Raw genomic sequence first — 15,036 nt, 5'->3', positions numbered from 1 at the left:
GAACTTGGAGGTTACTTAAGAAAGAATTTCTGATGGTTCAGAAGACAGCAGGTATGAGGTGACGCATACCTTGTGCTCAGAAGCCCTCACGTCCACACTGATACTCCTCACTTGAGAAGGCCCTAGAACACAGCCATGCGGCCTGTGAACAGCTCCGGGGGCAGAGACGCTGCTCTCAATGGTTCCATCCCCTCGGCAGCTCGTGTGGCACTTTGCCCTAATAGGCACTAAAATAAGTGTTTGTGAAGCTGAACCCATGTTGATTAACTAATGTAATCAAGTGACTGGCTACAAGTGCCAAAAACCATAGAAACACAGAATGTTAGCATGGGGAGGGGTCCCTAGAGAACATCCGGTCCAAACATTTCTCTGCAGAAATGAGAAAATCTTGAGAGAGTATACGACTTACATTATGTCATGGAGAGACTATGAAATTTAAAGAAAGCAGACCTGGTTAGAGACACTGGTTAGAGCTCAGCTCTGACACTTACTAAGTTATAAGTTATATAACTTAGACTAATTACTAAACCTCTCAAGGCCCTTGTTCTCTCCATCTACCAGCTTGGGGTGGGGGTGGGGGTCATTCCATGTCATATGACAGGGCTGATGTGATTAAGAAGTCACATAACATGGAAAGGACCCAACAAGTGGTAGAAGATGGAAAAGCTAGTTACTATTATGTCCAGCCATGCCACCACCCATCTTCTGTTATTTTGGCAAGACCCAAGAGGAAAAAAGGCTACTCTGGCCTCTCTTGTTTTATCACTGGTTGACCACCATCACCTCCACCCTCTTCCCCTTCTAGTTTTCAAGGATCTCCAGTGCCATTTACACATCTTCATCCAACTCTTGGGCTAAAGCTGGAAAACCAACCATCATCAGCACGAAGAGCACAAGAAACCCAAAGGATAAGGAGCAGGCCCCTCCCCCCGCCCCACCAAAGGGAGGTTAAAACCCAAGTGGAAAATAATCAGCACCCCAGGCCCGGGCTAGGACCAAGCCAGAAACATTCACATGCTTCCCACAGAGACTGCTTCACTCTCCTTGAAGCAAGAAGGAACGAGAGCTTTCTCGGTGACCTTCAGACGCACAGAAGACAGTTTCAGAACCTACGTTCCATACGGCGCCACAAGAGTCAGCACATGACTGCAACACTGTGTATGGTACTTCTTGATCATTGAAACGGAGAGATGTTCAAAATAATGGGGGCACCAGCAAGGGACAAACCTCTCAGGAGGGTTCTCCTGGAGTTCATTAAGACCAGGCCCTGGGGCTCTCATTCCAGAGGTGAGGGCAGGTCTAGAGAGTCACGAAAGAAGTGGAAAGTTGCTGAGGGACACTAGGCTGGACTGAAAGCAGAGCAACCACGAACCATGTAGACTCAATCATGTCAGCCCTTGTCTCTGAACTGTCAGCCCCAGTGACAATAAAGCAAAAGCTAAAGTTTGCAGAAGGCATGCTCTGAGTCACACAGTGTGCTGGAAGACTTACAACTCTTATTTTAATCAATCCTCACTACAACGAGGCAGGTATAATAATGGCCATTTTATAGATGAGGAAACTGAGAATCAGGAAGATAAAGAAACTTGCCCAAGGTCATGACAAGAAGGTGACAATCTGCAAACAAATAATTACTGAGCACCTGCTGTGGCTTTGGAGACACAATGGCAAACAAGACAAGGTGTCCACTTGGATTTTTGTGGAGAAGGGAGATATGAATAAACATCTCAGATTCCAAAGTCCCCTGTGCCATGCTGCCTACTGGGGACAAAAAAGCATTAGCAACCATGAAGCGAGCCTCTCTCTTTGAAATTCTGGCCATCGAGGATGGAAACAGAGCCCCAGTCACTATCCGGTAGATTCAACAAAGTACACTGTGGTCAGACACTGGTTTAAATTCTACCAATTCCACTTATGGAATTGAGTATGACCTTGGGTAAGTTATTGCATTTCTCTGAGCCTCAGTTTCCTCATTTTTAAAATGTAGATAATGTACCCAACTCAATAAGGTGTTATAAAAATGTAATAAAATATTAATTTGCTTAGGGTAGTGCTTGATATGATATACACCCAATAAATACTAGCTTATCAGTAATAGTTTTGCTAACCCTGCTCTTAAAGCCGGTTATAAACTCTCTGAAAACAGGGACTGTTTCACTTATCTTCATAACCCCAGAACATGTACCTAGCCCACAGCATGGCATGTAATAAATGGATTTAAACTATATTAACCAGATTTTACCCACATCAAAATCTTGGGGTCAAGAAAACTGGGAGATGTGCTCTTGGTACAACCACCAGGGACACCTGATTGCTGCCACCTCTCTTTGAAGAGACAGGGACCTAGGAAGGAGGCCTGTCATCTTCTTGGCTATTCCAACTTCTACAGCCAGGCTTCCCACATGCCCAAGACAGTGATCTGGATCCAGGGAGGAACAAGGAAGCAGCCGGTCACATCTCAGACCAAAGATTAGACCAGAGCCACCCACTTCCCAGGCCGCTGCTTCAGAGGCTGACAGGTTGCCACATACCATGTGCTCCATGCAGATACTGATCTCGCCATCACTGTAGAATGCACCGTAGAAGCCCACAATGTAAGGGGAGTTGCACTCATGTAGAACCTGCAGCTCCCGTATGATCTGGTTCCGGATTGCAGGTTTGATCTCCAGGTGAATTAGCTGGGAAAAGAAGGGTAGAAGGAAGAGAAGCTTTAAAAATATATGGATGGATGGTGGATGGGTGGATGGATGGATGGATAGGAGCTTTCTTAAATGCTTAAACTCTTAAAGGTAGGAAGAGAGGAAACAGGCAAGTTTTAACAAACAAGTTTCTGCCCAACCAGAGCACTGAGTGCCAACATACCAAGGCAGGTGTTGGCACTGGAGAAGTGACCAGCTGTGCCTCTACTCCTGGGAGCCAAGACTGAGGAAGAGGGGGCTCACCCCTCCCAAGAACAAAAGGACCTGTGAAACTGCGAGATATAGGGAAAGTGGCCTTAAGGACTTGGTTGATACTCAAGGGTTGTAGGACCAGAAAGGTATGAGGAACTGGGTCTGCCAATCTAAGCTGCCCTAGAGATTTACCCTTGACTTAGGGGTCTGATGTGGTTGAGATTTAGCCAAGGCCTTAGGGGCCACCTTATGTTCCCCGCCACCCCACCCCCAATGTTGTCCCTTGTTTCAGCTGGGGAGACAGGTGACAGATACATGAAATGGTTACCAGATAAGGCTGAGCTTCTAAAAAGAGCCACGGACAATGAGTGTCAGAGGACATGGAAGCAGTGGTTACCAGCGCGGGTGGGAGCAGCTAGTGAAGGCTAGACAGGAGGTGGGCCTTAGAGATGGGCAGTGTTTGAAAAGATGGAAGGAGTAGCATGAGCAAAAATATGTGGACAGAAATGAACATGGTGTGCTGTGAAACACGCAAGAGTCCAACCTCGCTGTCCAGAAAGAGGAGGACCCAGGGTAACACCAGGAAGGGAAGTCCAGCTCAAAGACCGCATGCCATGTTGGGGAGCCAAGATGTCATACTGCAGGGAGATGAAGGGGAACTACTGGCAGGGGTGGAACTCGGAGAAACAACATGAAATCAGTGTTTTTTCTGTGTCCCTGGGGCTGGGTAAATGATAGCAGCTTCTGCTCTTGATAAATGGCAAACGAGCATCTCAGATTTCTTTCCAGAGCACACAGAAAACTAACAAATGGTCACTTGCTGTTATTTTCCAGTCTGGGCAGCAGGATAAATACCCTAACACATCATGAGTGTGTTTATCTATAATCTAATAGATAACATGAGTTCAAAATTCAAACAGCACAAAAGGGTACTGAATGAAAAGTCAGTCTTCTTTCCACCCTTGTCTCCAGGCCCCCAGGTCTTCTAAAAGGTAATCCAATTACCTGTTCACCAAGGCAAGCTTGATTCAGTCTTTTTTTTTTTTTTTTTTAAAGTGGCCTCACCTTTCTGGCCATAACCAGACCGGACGGCTTGTGGGAGACCTTGAACACCACACCTCCATTGCCAGCACCCAGCTCACTGATCTTCTCAAAGTCGTCATCCTTTAGTTCTCCCACCTTCTGCTTCTGGGTAAGGAAGGCCTCAAGGCGCTTCCGCTGCTGTTCATCGAGCTCCAGCTCCTCCAACTTCTTTTGCAAGGCCTCCAGGTTGGTCCTGTCCCAAAGTAGGAAGCACGGGTCAACACTGTCATCAGAGAAGTCCACCCAGAGGAGCACCCTTGCTATGGAGAGCTCCAGCTCTGAGGCCAGAGAGAGAACTGATGGAGGAAGCTTGGGGGAAGGTCCCACCTGCTGTGGCTCTACCCACTGCACTCCGCCACCCCACACAACTCACCACAGACACACTTCCCCTCTCAAGGCCTGCTCTCCTCATTTGTAAAATAGGGGAATTAGTTCTCTCTCAGTATGCTATGAGCCTACGAGACGAACTGCAGAATCTACTAAAATCCAGAGTGAGCCACCTTAATTTGTTTTAAAACCCCAGTATCAAAAGACCCACTAGTGTTGGTTTTAACAACACCATATACAAAATAAAATCTATTTCCTGGGCTTCCCTGGTGGTGCAGTGGTTGAGACTCTGCCTGCCAATGCAGGGGACACGGGTTCGAGCCCTGGTCTGGGAAGATCCCACATGCCGCGGAGCAACTAGGCCCGTGAGCCACAACTACTGAGCCTGCGTGTCTGGAGCCTGTGCTCCGCAACAAGAGAGGCCGCGATAGTGAGAGGCCCGCGCACCGCGATGAAGAGTGGCCGCCGCTCGCCGCAGCTAGAGAAAGCCCTCACACAGAAACGAGGACCCAACACAGCCAAAAAGTAAATTAAAAAAAAAAAATCTATTTCCTAAAACCACTAAATTGAAACCAAAGCACATTATCAAAACAGGCTCTAAACTGAATCACAGTAGAAACCCTCCCTTCCAATGTGATCAGATCAGGAACAAGGTCAATCAAAATAGAGCAAAAAGGGTACACCTAAATTTTTATTTTTGCAAAACATATGAAAGTGCATTCATTCACCCACCTGCTAACACAAGGCGAGGCCCTCTCTTTAAGAGCCCCACATCATCTTTCTGACATGAACCAGAAGAGAATACAATGTCTGTAATTTCCAAATACTGATTATTTAGCATAAAAATGTAGACAGAGTAATCTCAGAATAAAACTTTAAGAGTATGATGACTTCCCCCAATTTTAATGCTCACCTAATTTAACAGTAATTTTTTTTAAATTACCATTTCTTATTTATTCATTTATTTATTTGTGGCTGCATTGGGTCTTTGTTGCTGTGCGTGGGCTTTCTCTAGTTGCAGCGAGAGGGGGCTACCCTTCATTGCAGTGCACAGGCTTCTCATTGCAGTGGCTTCTCTCGTTGCGGAGCATGGGCTCTAGGCACACGGGCTTCAGTAGTTGTGGCACGCGGGCTCAGTAGTTGTGGCTCAGGGGCTCTAGAGCACAGGCTCAGTAGTTGTGGTGCACGGGCTTAGCTGCTCCGCAGCATGTGGGATCTTCCTGGACCAGGGATCGAGCCCATGTCCCCTGCACTGGCAGGTGGATTCTTAACCACTGCGCCACCAGGGAAGTTCCTGACAGTAATTTTTTTAGTAACCTGGACTCACTGAGTATTTCCACAGCTTTTAACTAGTATTCATAGGTGGGGGGGAAAAAAAAGAAAGAAAACCACTTCGTTTGCAGTCGTATTTCATCAGTTTCTCTGATATTTAAATACATACATTACTTAATTACAGTACCAACTACAACTGTGCAAATGACTTTCGGAACAAACCGGCTCTTGGTAAGCACATAATTCAACCAGTGGGCGCCGTAGTGAGTGGGTATGGCAGACAGCAGCCTACTAGTGTGCTTTACATAAAGAACTGAAGTGTTCATTACTCCTGGGAGCTTGTTAAGAGAAGGGTGGTAAACAGATTCCACCGTGTTTCATTTGACTTTTGTCCCTAGTCTAAACAAACAACACAGGTGACAAGACAGGCAGTCATTACACATCAGAATGTTGGTGACCCCCTTCCCTCAATATACACACCATTTCTGAGCTTGGGGGTAGGAGCAAGCATAATCTTCCACTCTTCATTCACACTCCAAACCTTAAGAAGGCAAGGAGATGGAGACCCAATGCCTCCCCAGGGTATGGGAGGATCCAATAGTGCCTTACAAATAACACAGTACATGGGGCCGAAGAGGACACAAGGCTGACTTTCCCAACCTTCCTCACTGGGTAACTCTTGGGGGAAGAAGCCTGGTGCCTGGTCCCCCCCAAAATTTGTAAGTTGAATCCCTAACCTCCAATGTAACTACGTTTAGAGATAGGATTTTTAGAAGGTAATTAAGGTTAAATAAGGTCATATGGGTAGAGTCCTAATCAGATAGGATTGACAGCCTTATAAGAGAGGTGGCCTTCCCCCTACACACTCCAAGGAAAGGCCATGTGAGGACACAGCAAGAAGGCAGCTGCCTGCGAGCCAGGAAGAGAGGCCTCACCAAAACGCAACCATGCTGGCAACCCAACCAGTCCTCATCTTGGACTTCAAGCCTCCAGAGTTATGAGAAAATTAATTTCTGTTGTTTAAGCCACCCAGTCTATGGCATTTTGTTATGTAGCCTGAGCAGACTAAGACAGCTGGTCAATATTCTCATTCTGCTACAAGGCTGAACTCAGTCTCACTGCTACCCACAGTCCCTCAGGTGTGGGGACTGGAACCAGTGTGGCTGGGAGTGCACAGTGCACACCCTCTGGTTTCCCTTCTCTAAGGTCTCTCCACAAAGGAGCCCATTGATGACAACATTTAGAAACACATGTCAAATACAGACAGACCTACAGCTAAAACTTGGATGAGGTTACAGCTGCCTGGAGGGCTCAGCAGTCTGACTGGAAATGCAGACTCCAAAAAGCTGCTGTCAAGAACACACACACACACACACACACACACACACACACACACACACACACAACACACTGAATGTGTACGAGGGCGAGAGGGAAGGAGGGCTAGATGAAAGGACAATCACTTTCGTTATAACACTGTACTTTTTTAGGTGTTTTACGTGCATTAATGCATTTAACCCACAACCTTACGATTACAACACATAGCAAACTCAAGCACAGACAGGTGAAGTAACTTGTCCAAGGTCGCACATCTAAGTGGCAGAGCCAGGATTCAAACCTGGGCAGAGAGAATCTCTAACCTTAATCATGATGCTATATTAGCTCTTCAAAAAGTTCAATACGTCCAAGGGAGGCAACTTGCAAACATGGGTAAGATCCTAGTGTGGAGCACGTAACACACCAGGGCTCAATCAGACATGAAAATGGTGTACCTACAGGAAGAGTCCTTTGCCCCAGATGCAATCCTGTCTCCCCTGTACATCAATCTGAACAACTGCCTTGCAAGTAACACTGGCCGCAAGAAACCACACCCATTTGGGGGTGGTGGGGGGTTGGGATGGTGGGAAGGTGGGAGGGATGCTGACTCTGCTCATTTTCCTGACTCTGCAGAAATAAGGAATTCTCCCACCTTCGGGGGAAAAAAACCCTAAGTCTGGGCTTTGTGCCACCTTCCTCCCCAACCCTCTCCTATGCTCCATGGTCCAACCGCCTACCCCATCAGCTAAGGAACTGGCTTCTAATTTGTGCTTTCAGAGGGTGGAGCCAGGGAGAGAAGAGACACTTATGGTGGCAAGACTTTCTTAATGGGGGGGTGGGGGGACGGAGTTGCCAAATTAACTCATTAGTAATCAGGAATCCCAGATTCTTATCCCAAATTGGAAGACAACTAGCTGTGTGACCATGAACGAGTCATTTAACTCGACATCTGTTTTCTCTTCTGTAAAATGGGGTAACAAGATGCTTACTTCACCAGGAGAGGATCAAAATAAAAAACTAATGGGACGAAACCCTGGAATTTTGACACATTTCTACACAAATGTTAAGGCAGGTGGGAGTGGGTTGGAAGATGAGGAGAAGCCACAGCAGCAACAGCAGGATTCAAAAATTACTGTCTTTCCTGTAATTTAATAATTATTAAAATCCCCTAAAAGTTTTTCAGGGAATGAAAGACAAAAGATTTTATCTGAAGGTGAAAGGAAAATTCTGGCATCAAAATGACTTTCATGACTCATTAAAAAGAAATCAATCAATGAGGTATAGGTATTCAGTACTGCTTCCTCTCACCCAGGGAGTGGATGGTGTTCAACAAGGCTCACTTGTGCCCTCCCAAGGTGAAATGCTTCAAGCAAAGGAAACAGGAAGAGAGTGGCCCCTCACCCCTCAACCACACCACAAATCTCCAACACTCAGAGGACAAAAACTGGCCTCCTTCACAATCTTTGGTTTTAACTGACATCAGCAAAATCAGAACTAGGGATTGAGAAAAGAAACTGGAGCCCAGCACAATACATCTCTGACACACACAGCCCTCTCCAGGGACCAGCTGTGATGGCTCCAACCCCCATCACATTCCCCACAGCAGAAAGGAAACGACATGCTGTAACATGAATTCTGCACCAGGGCTGTCTTACAGTAAACACAAGTTCATCCAGATACAAGATTATAGGCTTGAAATGGGAACGCAGAGGAAAAACAAGGAACTTGGAGAAAAACACAGGTTGTCATTTGTGTTCTGAAAACACCAGGAAGGCACAATGAAACGGGTGGGGAAAGGATGATCCTGGGCAAGAGCTTCTCCTTCCCTCTCATCTCACCCATCTGCTCAGCCTAATTACACTACCACAGCAGGAATCTTTCATTCGTGGCTCAATGGCTCCAATCAAGGAGCAGTATAAAATGCAGCACAGAGAGGGACCTTAAAGACCACCCTATCCAACCTATTTTACAAGTGAGGAAACGGAGGTCCAGAAAGGACAAAGTCATACAGCTTATTGGTGGCAGGTCTCCCGACTCCTGAAATAGAGCTCCTTTCAAGGTGCCACACTGCCACCTCCAACTCTGATGGTCACTGCAACGGGAAGCTGACCTAAAGGAATGACTGAAGGGGGAGAGAGGCGATGTCCAGACCAAGGAATGGGGTCTTCAAACTGCCACACACCAAACAGAAATGGGCCACAAATGCATGCCAAACACCAGCCAGCTGTCTGTCACCAACCTGAGCAAGGCTGCTACAGGTGGCAGGCCCCACCTCCACCGGGAGGAAGCACAGAGGGAAGAGCAGGGGATGACAACACATCACTGTGCTGGAAGGAGAGAATGGGTCCCAGTGCAGGCGGGTCTCCTCACCAGAGAGCCCAGGAGTTGTGAAGTTCTCCCTTCTCTGTGGCATTTGGCAAGAGGGCAGGGAAGAAAGAGGGAAGGAAAGGCAGAAAGACCCAAGCTAAGAGGGAACAGCACCCAGAGACTAAGGCTGCAACCCTTTGATCTACACCCTATACCATTCCCATCTGAGATACCTTGGGAGTTACCTCCTTTTCTGGTCCTTAGTTTCCATACCCATAAAAAAAACTATATGGGGAGTAGGGTGGGGAGTTTGTCTAGATGTCTCTAAGGAAGTCTGTCAATGTGACAGCCAGCTGAGGAGGTGCAGAATAAGGCTGACGGTGTATTCAGGTTGAGGAGCTTCAACCGGGTAGGTGAGGGGAGAGGGGGAGAATGTGAGGAAAAGATAAGAAATGGCATCAGGGGTCTCTATACAGTCAAACCACGGACAGCAGGAGATGGGAGGCATTACAAAGAGTAATAAGAAAGGAAAGGAGAATGGGCCTGAATGAGGAAGGCAAGGGGGCCAAAGGTGTAGCTTACCAACTTCCAGACTCCAACTGAACTAGCCCATCTGTGTTAGAGAGTGTAGGTGTGCCAACCAGGGACAGCCCCAGACAACATGGTGGAGAGGGGCTTATACTCTCTCACACCTCAATCCTACAGGCCACTCCGCGAAGGGCTGGTTAACTAACTAGGCAATAAAATTCTAGGATTATGTATACAGGCTCTGTGAAAGAGGCCAGATGCAAAAGAATACATACGATGTCATTCCCGCTATATAAAATTCAAAACTGATCTAAGCTATTATAAAGTTAAAAAGTGATGCAAACTATCACATACAGAATGGATAAACAACAAGGTCCTACTGTATAGCACAGGGAACTATATTCAATATCCTGTGATAAACCATAATGGAAAAGAATATGAAAAACAATGTATATAACTGAATCACTTTGCTGTATAGCAGAAATAAACACAACATTGTAAATCAACTGTACTTCAATATTTTAAAAAATCCAAGAACAAAAAAAAATAAAAATAAAGTAAAAAAGTGATCACACTTTGGTGGGGGAGGGTAGTAACTAGAAGGGGGCATACGATGGTTAATTTTATGTGTCAACACTGCTGGGCCACAGTGCCTAAGATATTTCGTCAAACATTTTTCTGGATGTCTCTATGAAAATGGTTTTGGGTTTTTTTTTTTTTGGGGGGGGGGGGAATGAGATTAAAATTTAAATTGGTAGACTTTGAGTAAAGCAGATTACCCTCCATAATATGAGTGGGCCTCATCTAGTCAGTTGAAGGCCTTAATGGAACAAAGACTGACCTCCCTGAAGCAGAAGGAATTCCTCCAGCAGATTTTGCCTTTGGACTCAAGGTGCAACTCTTCCATGGGTCTCCAGCCTGCCAACCTAACCTGAAGATTTTAGACTTAACAGGCTTCCACAATCACATAAGCCAATTCCTTTAAAAGTTCCAGTCAGTGTCTGTCTGTCTCCTTTCTCTCTCTCAATCTCAGTATCTCTCGATAGTCAGATCAATCTATCAGTCTTGGAAGCTGTGCTCTGATTTCCTTTTATTCTTTTTTGTCCTCTAGGTGTTTCACCTTGGATAATTTTTACTGACTCATCTTCAAAGTCACTGATTCCTTCCTCAGTTCTGTCCGGTCTGCTGATGAGCCTGTGGACCTTTGATGTCATATTCTTTGAAATTTCTATAATTTCTTCTTAAATCTATTTTTAGTTTCCACCTCCTCTGAAATTCCTCATTTGTCCATGTATGCTGTGTAACTTTAAGATATTGATCATGGTTATTTTAAAGCCCCTGACTGATAAACCCAACATCTGGGTCATCTCTAAGTCTGGTTCTGCTGATTACCTTCTCTCTTGATAATAGGTTGGTTTTTTTCTCTCTTGATTTTTGATTAAACGCTGGACATTGTGATGGAACAGAGACTGAGGTAATCATCTTTATACTTGGTAATGGACATACTCTTCTGTCATACTGTTAGTGTGTGTTAGGCTATTAGTCAAAGTTGAGCTGAGCTAGGGTTTTCTTGTTAATGTTAACACCACAGGCTACAAATTTCTCCAGTGATGGGTCGTATCTTGTGCTTAGAGTGAAGCCTGAGCTGCATAGGTTTTTTTCTGTGTTCCTACTCCTCCCTCAGCTTTGAATTGTCCTTAATGCCTGGCCACAGAATGGGGTCTTTCTCCATGCTCTTGGCCCTCTTCCAGGGGTAGACTGCAATTACTTTAATTTAGTGCTAGGCTTATGGTAGGGGTAAAGAAATTCTCTCTTGTCCAGCGTTAGTCTTAAGCAAGCCCTGTGAGCATATACTTCCCCTCCTCTCCATGGCAGCCAAACTCAATCACATGTCTGTGGCAGTTCTTGGGTAGAACAAAGTTTTCTATACCTCCTCTAGCAATAGTAGACCTTTGTAGATCTCTGCTTGTTGGTGCCGAGCGTAGCTTTGGGCTTATATTCTAAAGCAGCTATGGGAAGCAATGCTTCAGTGCAGCCATTCTCCTGTATTGTTTATAATGTGCTTCACTGAATTTAGCAGAGGTATTTTTTTCTTTTTCCTTGATGCTGGCTGCTCACATCTTGGGCTCCTACTCTTCTAAGTTTGCTGACAGATGTGTAGATGAGAAAAACTTCAAAGTCACTGTTCTTGAAAGTAGCCCCCAGACCCACTTCTAGGACCAGAAATATATACAGGAAATCTGCTGCTTCTGGGTCAGTAAAGAGCTGGTCTTTCACAATGGCACATGAAACTACTTGAAAGGAAAAAAACATGCATGTGGCTACCAGACACTCTGTGCTTCTGTGAAGCCTTTGGGAGTCAGAAGACCTGGGTTCAACTCTGATGGTAACTTGGTCTGTGAACTTGTGCGAGTCACTTTCCCTCAATTTTTCTCATAGGTAAAATAGGGGAGTTAAGCTAAGTGGTGTTTAAAGTCCATTTCAGGGTTAAAATTCTCCAATCCTAATATCAGATTCTTCCTGTAGGATTCCAAGGATAGAACTCTGCAGCTAAGTACCAAGGCCATAGACATCTGCAAGCACAGTGGTTGGCTTCCCGTGTTGTATGGTTAGAGACCCTAGTCATTACTTCTTCTCCACATATAAACCCCACTGACACTTATCCCATCCTCGTTGCTTTTTCCTTTGATACTAAATCAATTGTTTCATCTTGCCAGGTCTTCTGTGAGAATGCATGCATTTTGACACTACAAGACGCTCAGTGAAATAGTGAAAGGAATACAGACAGCTAAGGGCAGTTTAAGACAATGATGTGATGGTAAATAAAAGTGACTGCAGAGGGGCTTCCCTGGTGGCACAGTGGTTGACAGTCCACCTACCGATGCAGGGGACACGGGTTCATGCCCCAGTCCGGGAAGATCCCACATGCCGCGGAGCAGCTGGGCCCGTGAGCCATGGCCGCTGAGCCTGCGCGTCCAGAGCCTGTGCTCCACAACGGGAGAGGCCACAACAGTGAGAGGCCCGCGTACGGCAAAAAAAAAAAAAAAAGTGACTGCAGAGATTAAAGGAGAGTGCAATGTAAAAAAAAAAAAAAAAAAAGCTGGAATCACCAAAAGTGATATTTAATATTTTATGTTGTTGTCAAGTAATTATTGGTTAATAAGATTTGATTTGATAGTACCTACTACTGATTTATTGTATACCTGCTGTATGCCACGTATTCTGCTAAATATGGATGAGCTCCTAAACGCCTAATACCACCATGACGTAATTCCCACTGTTAGCCCCATTTTACTGATGAGATTCCTGCATTTTCATGCAATAAATAAGTAATCTAGAAAAAATGCACAATGTAATTAAATACTACCTTTATTGTCTTTAATTGGTTTCACCACCACTCCCAAAAAAGACTGGAGCAATGACTGTCCCACAGTTCCCCTAATTCTCACAAAGGGCTTCAGACACAGATGGCTCTGTAGTTCAGGATATGCTGAGCAATCAGGGTAAATTTTATAGGATTTTGAGACCTAATTTGGTCTAGAACAACATATAAAATTTAGATAGCAAAAAAGGAGAAAGGGCATTCCAACAGGGTCTACAACGTAGACAGTGGTATAGAACTGGGAGTAAGAATATTATAAGCAAAGAGTATTGGAGGCATAAAACTTAAAAGTAAAAAAATCAGGAAATTCCCTGGCGGTCCAGTGGTTAGGACTCCACGCTTTCACTGCCAACGGTGCTGGTCCAATCCCTGGTCAGGGAACTAAGATCCCACAAGCCGGCGCGGCCAAATTAAAAAAACAAAAAAAAGTAAAAAAATCAGAAAATGAGAGTTGGGACAGATGTTTAATTTCATTTTAAATCAACTAGCTTCCAAGCCAATAAACAAATGAAAAGTGGAGAGGATGAGTTCAATTAAAAAGAGATAAGGGGCTTCCCTGGTGGCGCAGTGGTTGAGAATCTGCCTGCCGATGCAGGGGACAAGGGTTCGAGCCCTGGTCTGGGAGGATCCCACATGCCACGGAGCAACTGGGCCCGTGAGCCACAATTACTGAGCCTGCGCGTCTGGAGCCTGTGCTCCGCACCAACAGAGGCCGCAATAGTGAGAGGCCCGCGCACCGCGATGAAGAGTGGCCCCCGCTTGCCACAACTAGAGAAAGCCCTCGCACAGAAATGGAGACCCAACACAGCCATAAATAAATAAATAAAATTAATTTAAAAAAAAAGAGATAAGAATCCTGAATTCCTATCCTTTAAGAAAACAAACAAAAAAAACCCCACTTACTCCTTGGAATCAAACTGCCTTCTGAAATCATATAAATTACCTTCCCACGGCACGTTTCCACAGACAGACACGCTGAAAAACACACGCATACACACACACACACACACACACACACACAAAGGAACCTCTGGAGTGACAGGACCACCCACTCGCATAGACTCTTCTCAAATACTGAACAACATCCTGAATCAGAGAGGGGGTGTCATACTGTTGCTTGAAAGAACTGACAGCCTATGTTCCTTCCACCCCAGTGGGCAAAATTTGTTTCATATTAGCCACATGTGAATTAATTCCTGAAGGACCAGTCTTCCATAGAAGCACAAAAAGGAAAGGAAAAAGTGATGGAGTTTGGAGAGAGAGAAAAAAAGATAAGACAGAGGACAAAAAGTGATGCATCACCTTTACTTAATAGGGAGAAAAGAGGGATATAACAGTCTGATAAAAGAATGAAAATTTAGATGCAGTTAAAAGATGAGCTTCCTAAATGCTAGCCATGGTACACTCATTAACTCATTTATTCCTCACAACATTTAAAAATAGATATGTTGGGATTTCCCTGGTGGTCCAGTGGTTAAGAATCTGCCTTCCAATGCAAGGGACGTGGGTTCAATCCCTGGTCGGGGAACTAAGATCCCACATGCCACAGGGCAACTAAGCCCTCATGTGCCACAACTAGAGAGCCCGCGCACTGCAACTACTGAGCCCACGCCGCAGGCCACAACTAGAAAGAAGCCGGCACACCACAAGGAAAGGTCCTGCATGCTGCAACTAAGATCCCACGTGCTGCAACTAAGACCAAATGCAGCCAAATAAATAAATAAATAGTTTAAAAAACAACAACAGCAGAAAATAGACATGTTGTTCCCATTTTACAGATATGGAAATGCAGGCCAGGTGTAGTTAAGTAACTTACCCAAGGCTAGAGTTGGAATTCCAAAGTTTCTTTTCTCCACATCAGCTGAAGAGCTCATGTCCTTCAAACAAATCTCCCACTTAGCTCATCCCTAACACCAGATAATTACCCAT

The 15,036-nt window shown here is 45.2% G+C and overlaps 1 protein-coding gene across 1 annotated transcript in view; it reads right to left on the bottom strand.

The window, feature by feature from the left end:
- The window catches only part of MAP2K1 (mitogen-activated protein kinase kinase 1), a 79,433-nt gene that overhangs the window by 40,557 nt on the left and 23,840 nt on the right, over positions 1 to 15,036 (bottom strand). The window contains exons 2-3 of the mRNA XM_027123397.1: positions 3,957 to 4,167; positions 2,532 to 2,678 (exon numbers count right to left, since the gene is read on the bottom strand). Of these exons, the coding sequence (XP_026979198.1) occupies positions 2,532 to 2,678; positions 3,957 to 4,167 (358 nt within the window). The remainder of the gene's footprint in view (positions 1 to 2,531; positions 2,679 to 3,956; positions 4,168 to 15,036) is intronic.

Source organism: Aethalodelphis obliquidens, unplaced genomic scaffold (assembly GCF_003676395.1).
Source record: "Aethalodelphis obliquidens isolate GAN/ISIS:26980383/991018 unplaced genomic scaffold, ASM367639v1 scaffold26, whole genome shotgun sequence".
Taxonomy (NCBI): Eukaryota; Metazoa; Chordata; class Mammalia; order Artiodactyla; family Delphinidae; genus Aethalodelphis; species Aethalodelphis obliquidens.
Note: the sequence above shows the minus strand (reverse complement) of the source record. Positions and strands in the feature narration are given on the sequence as shown.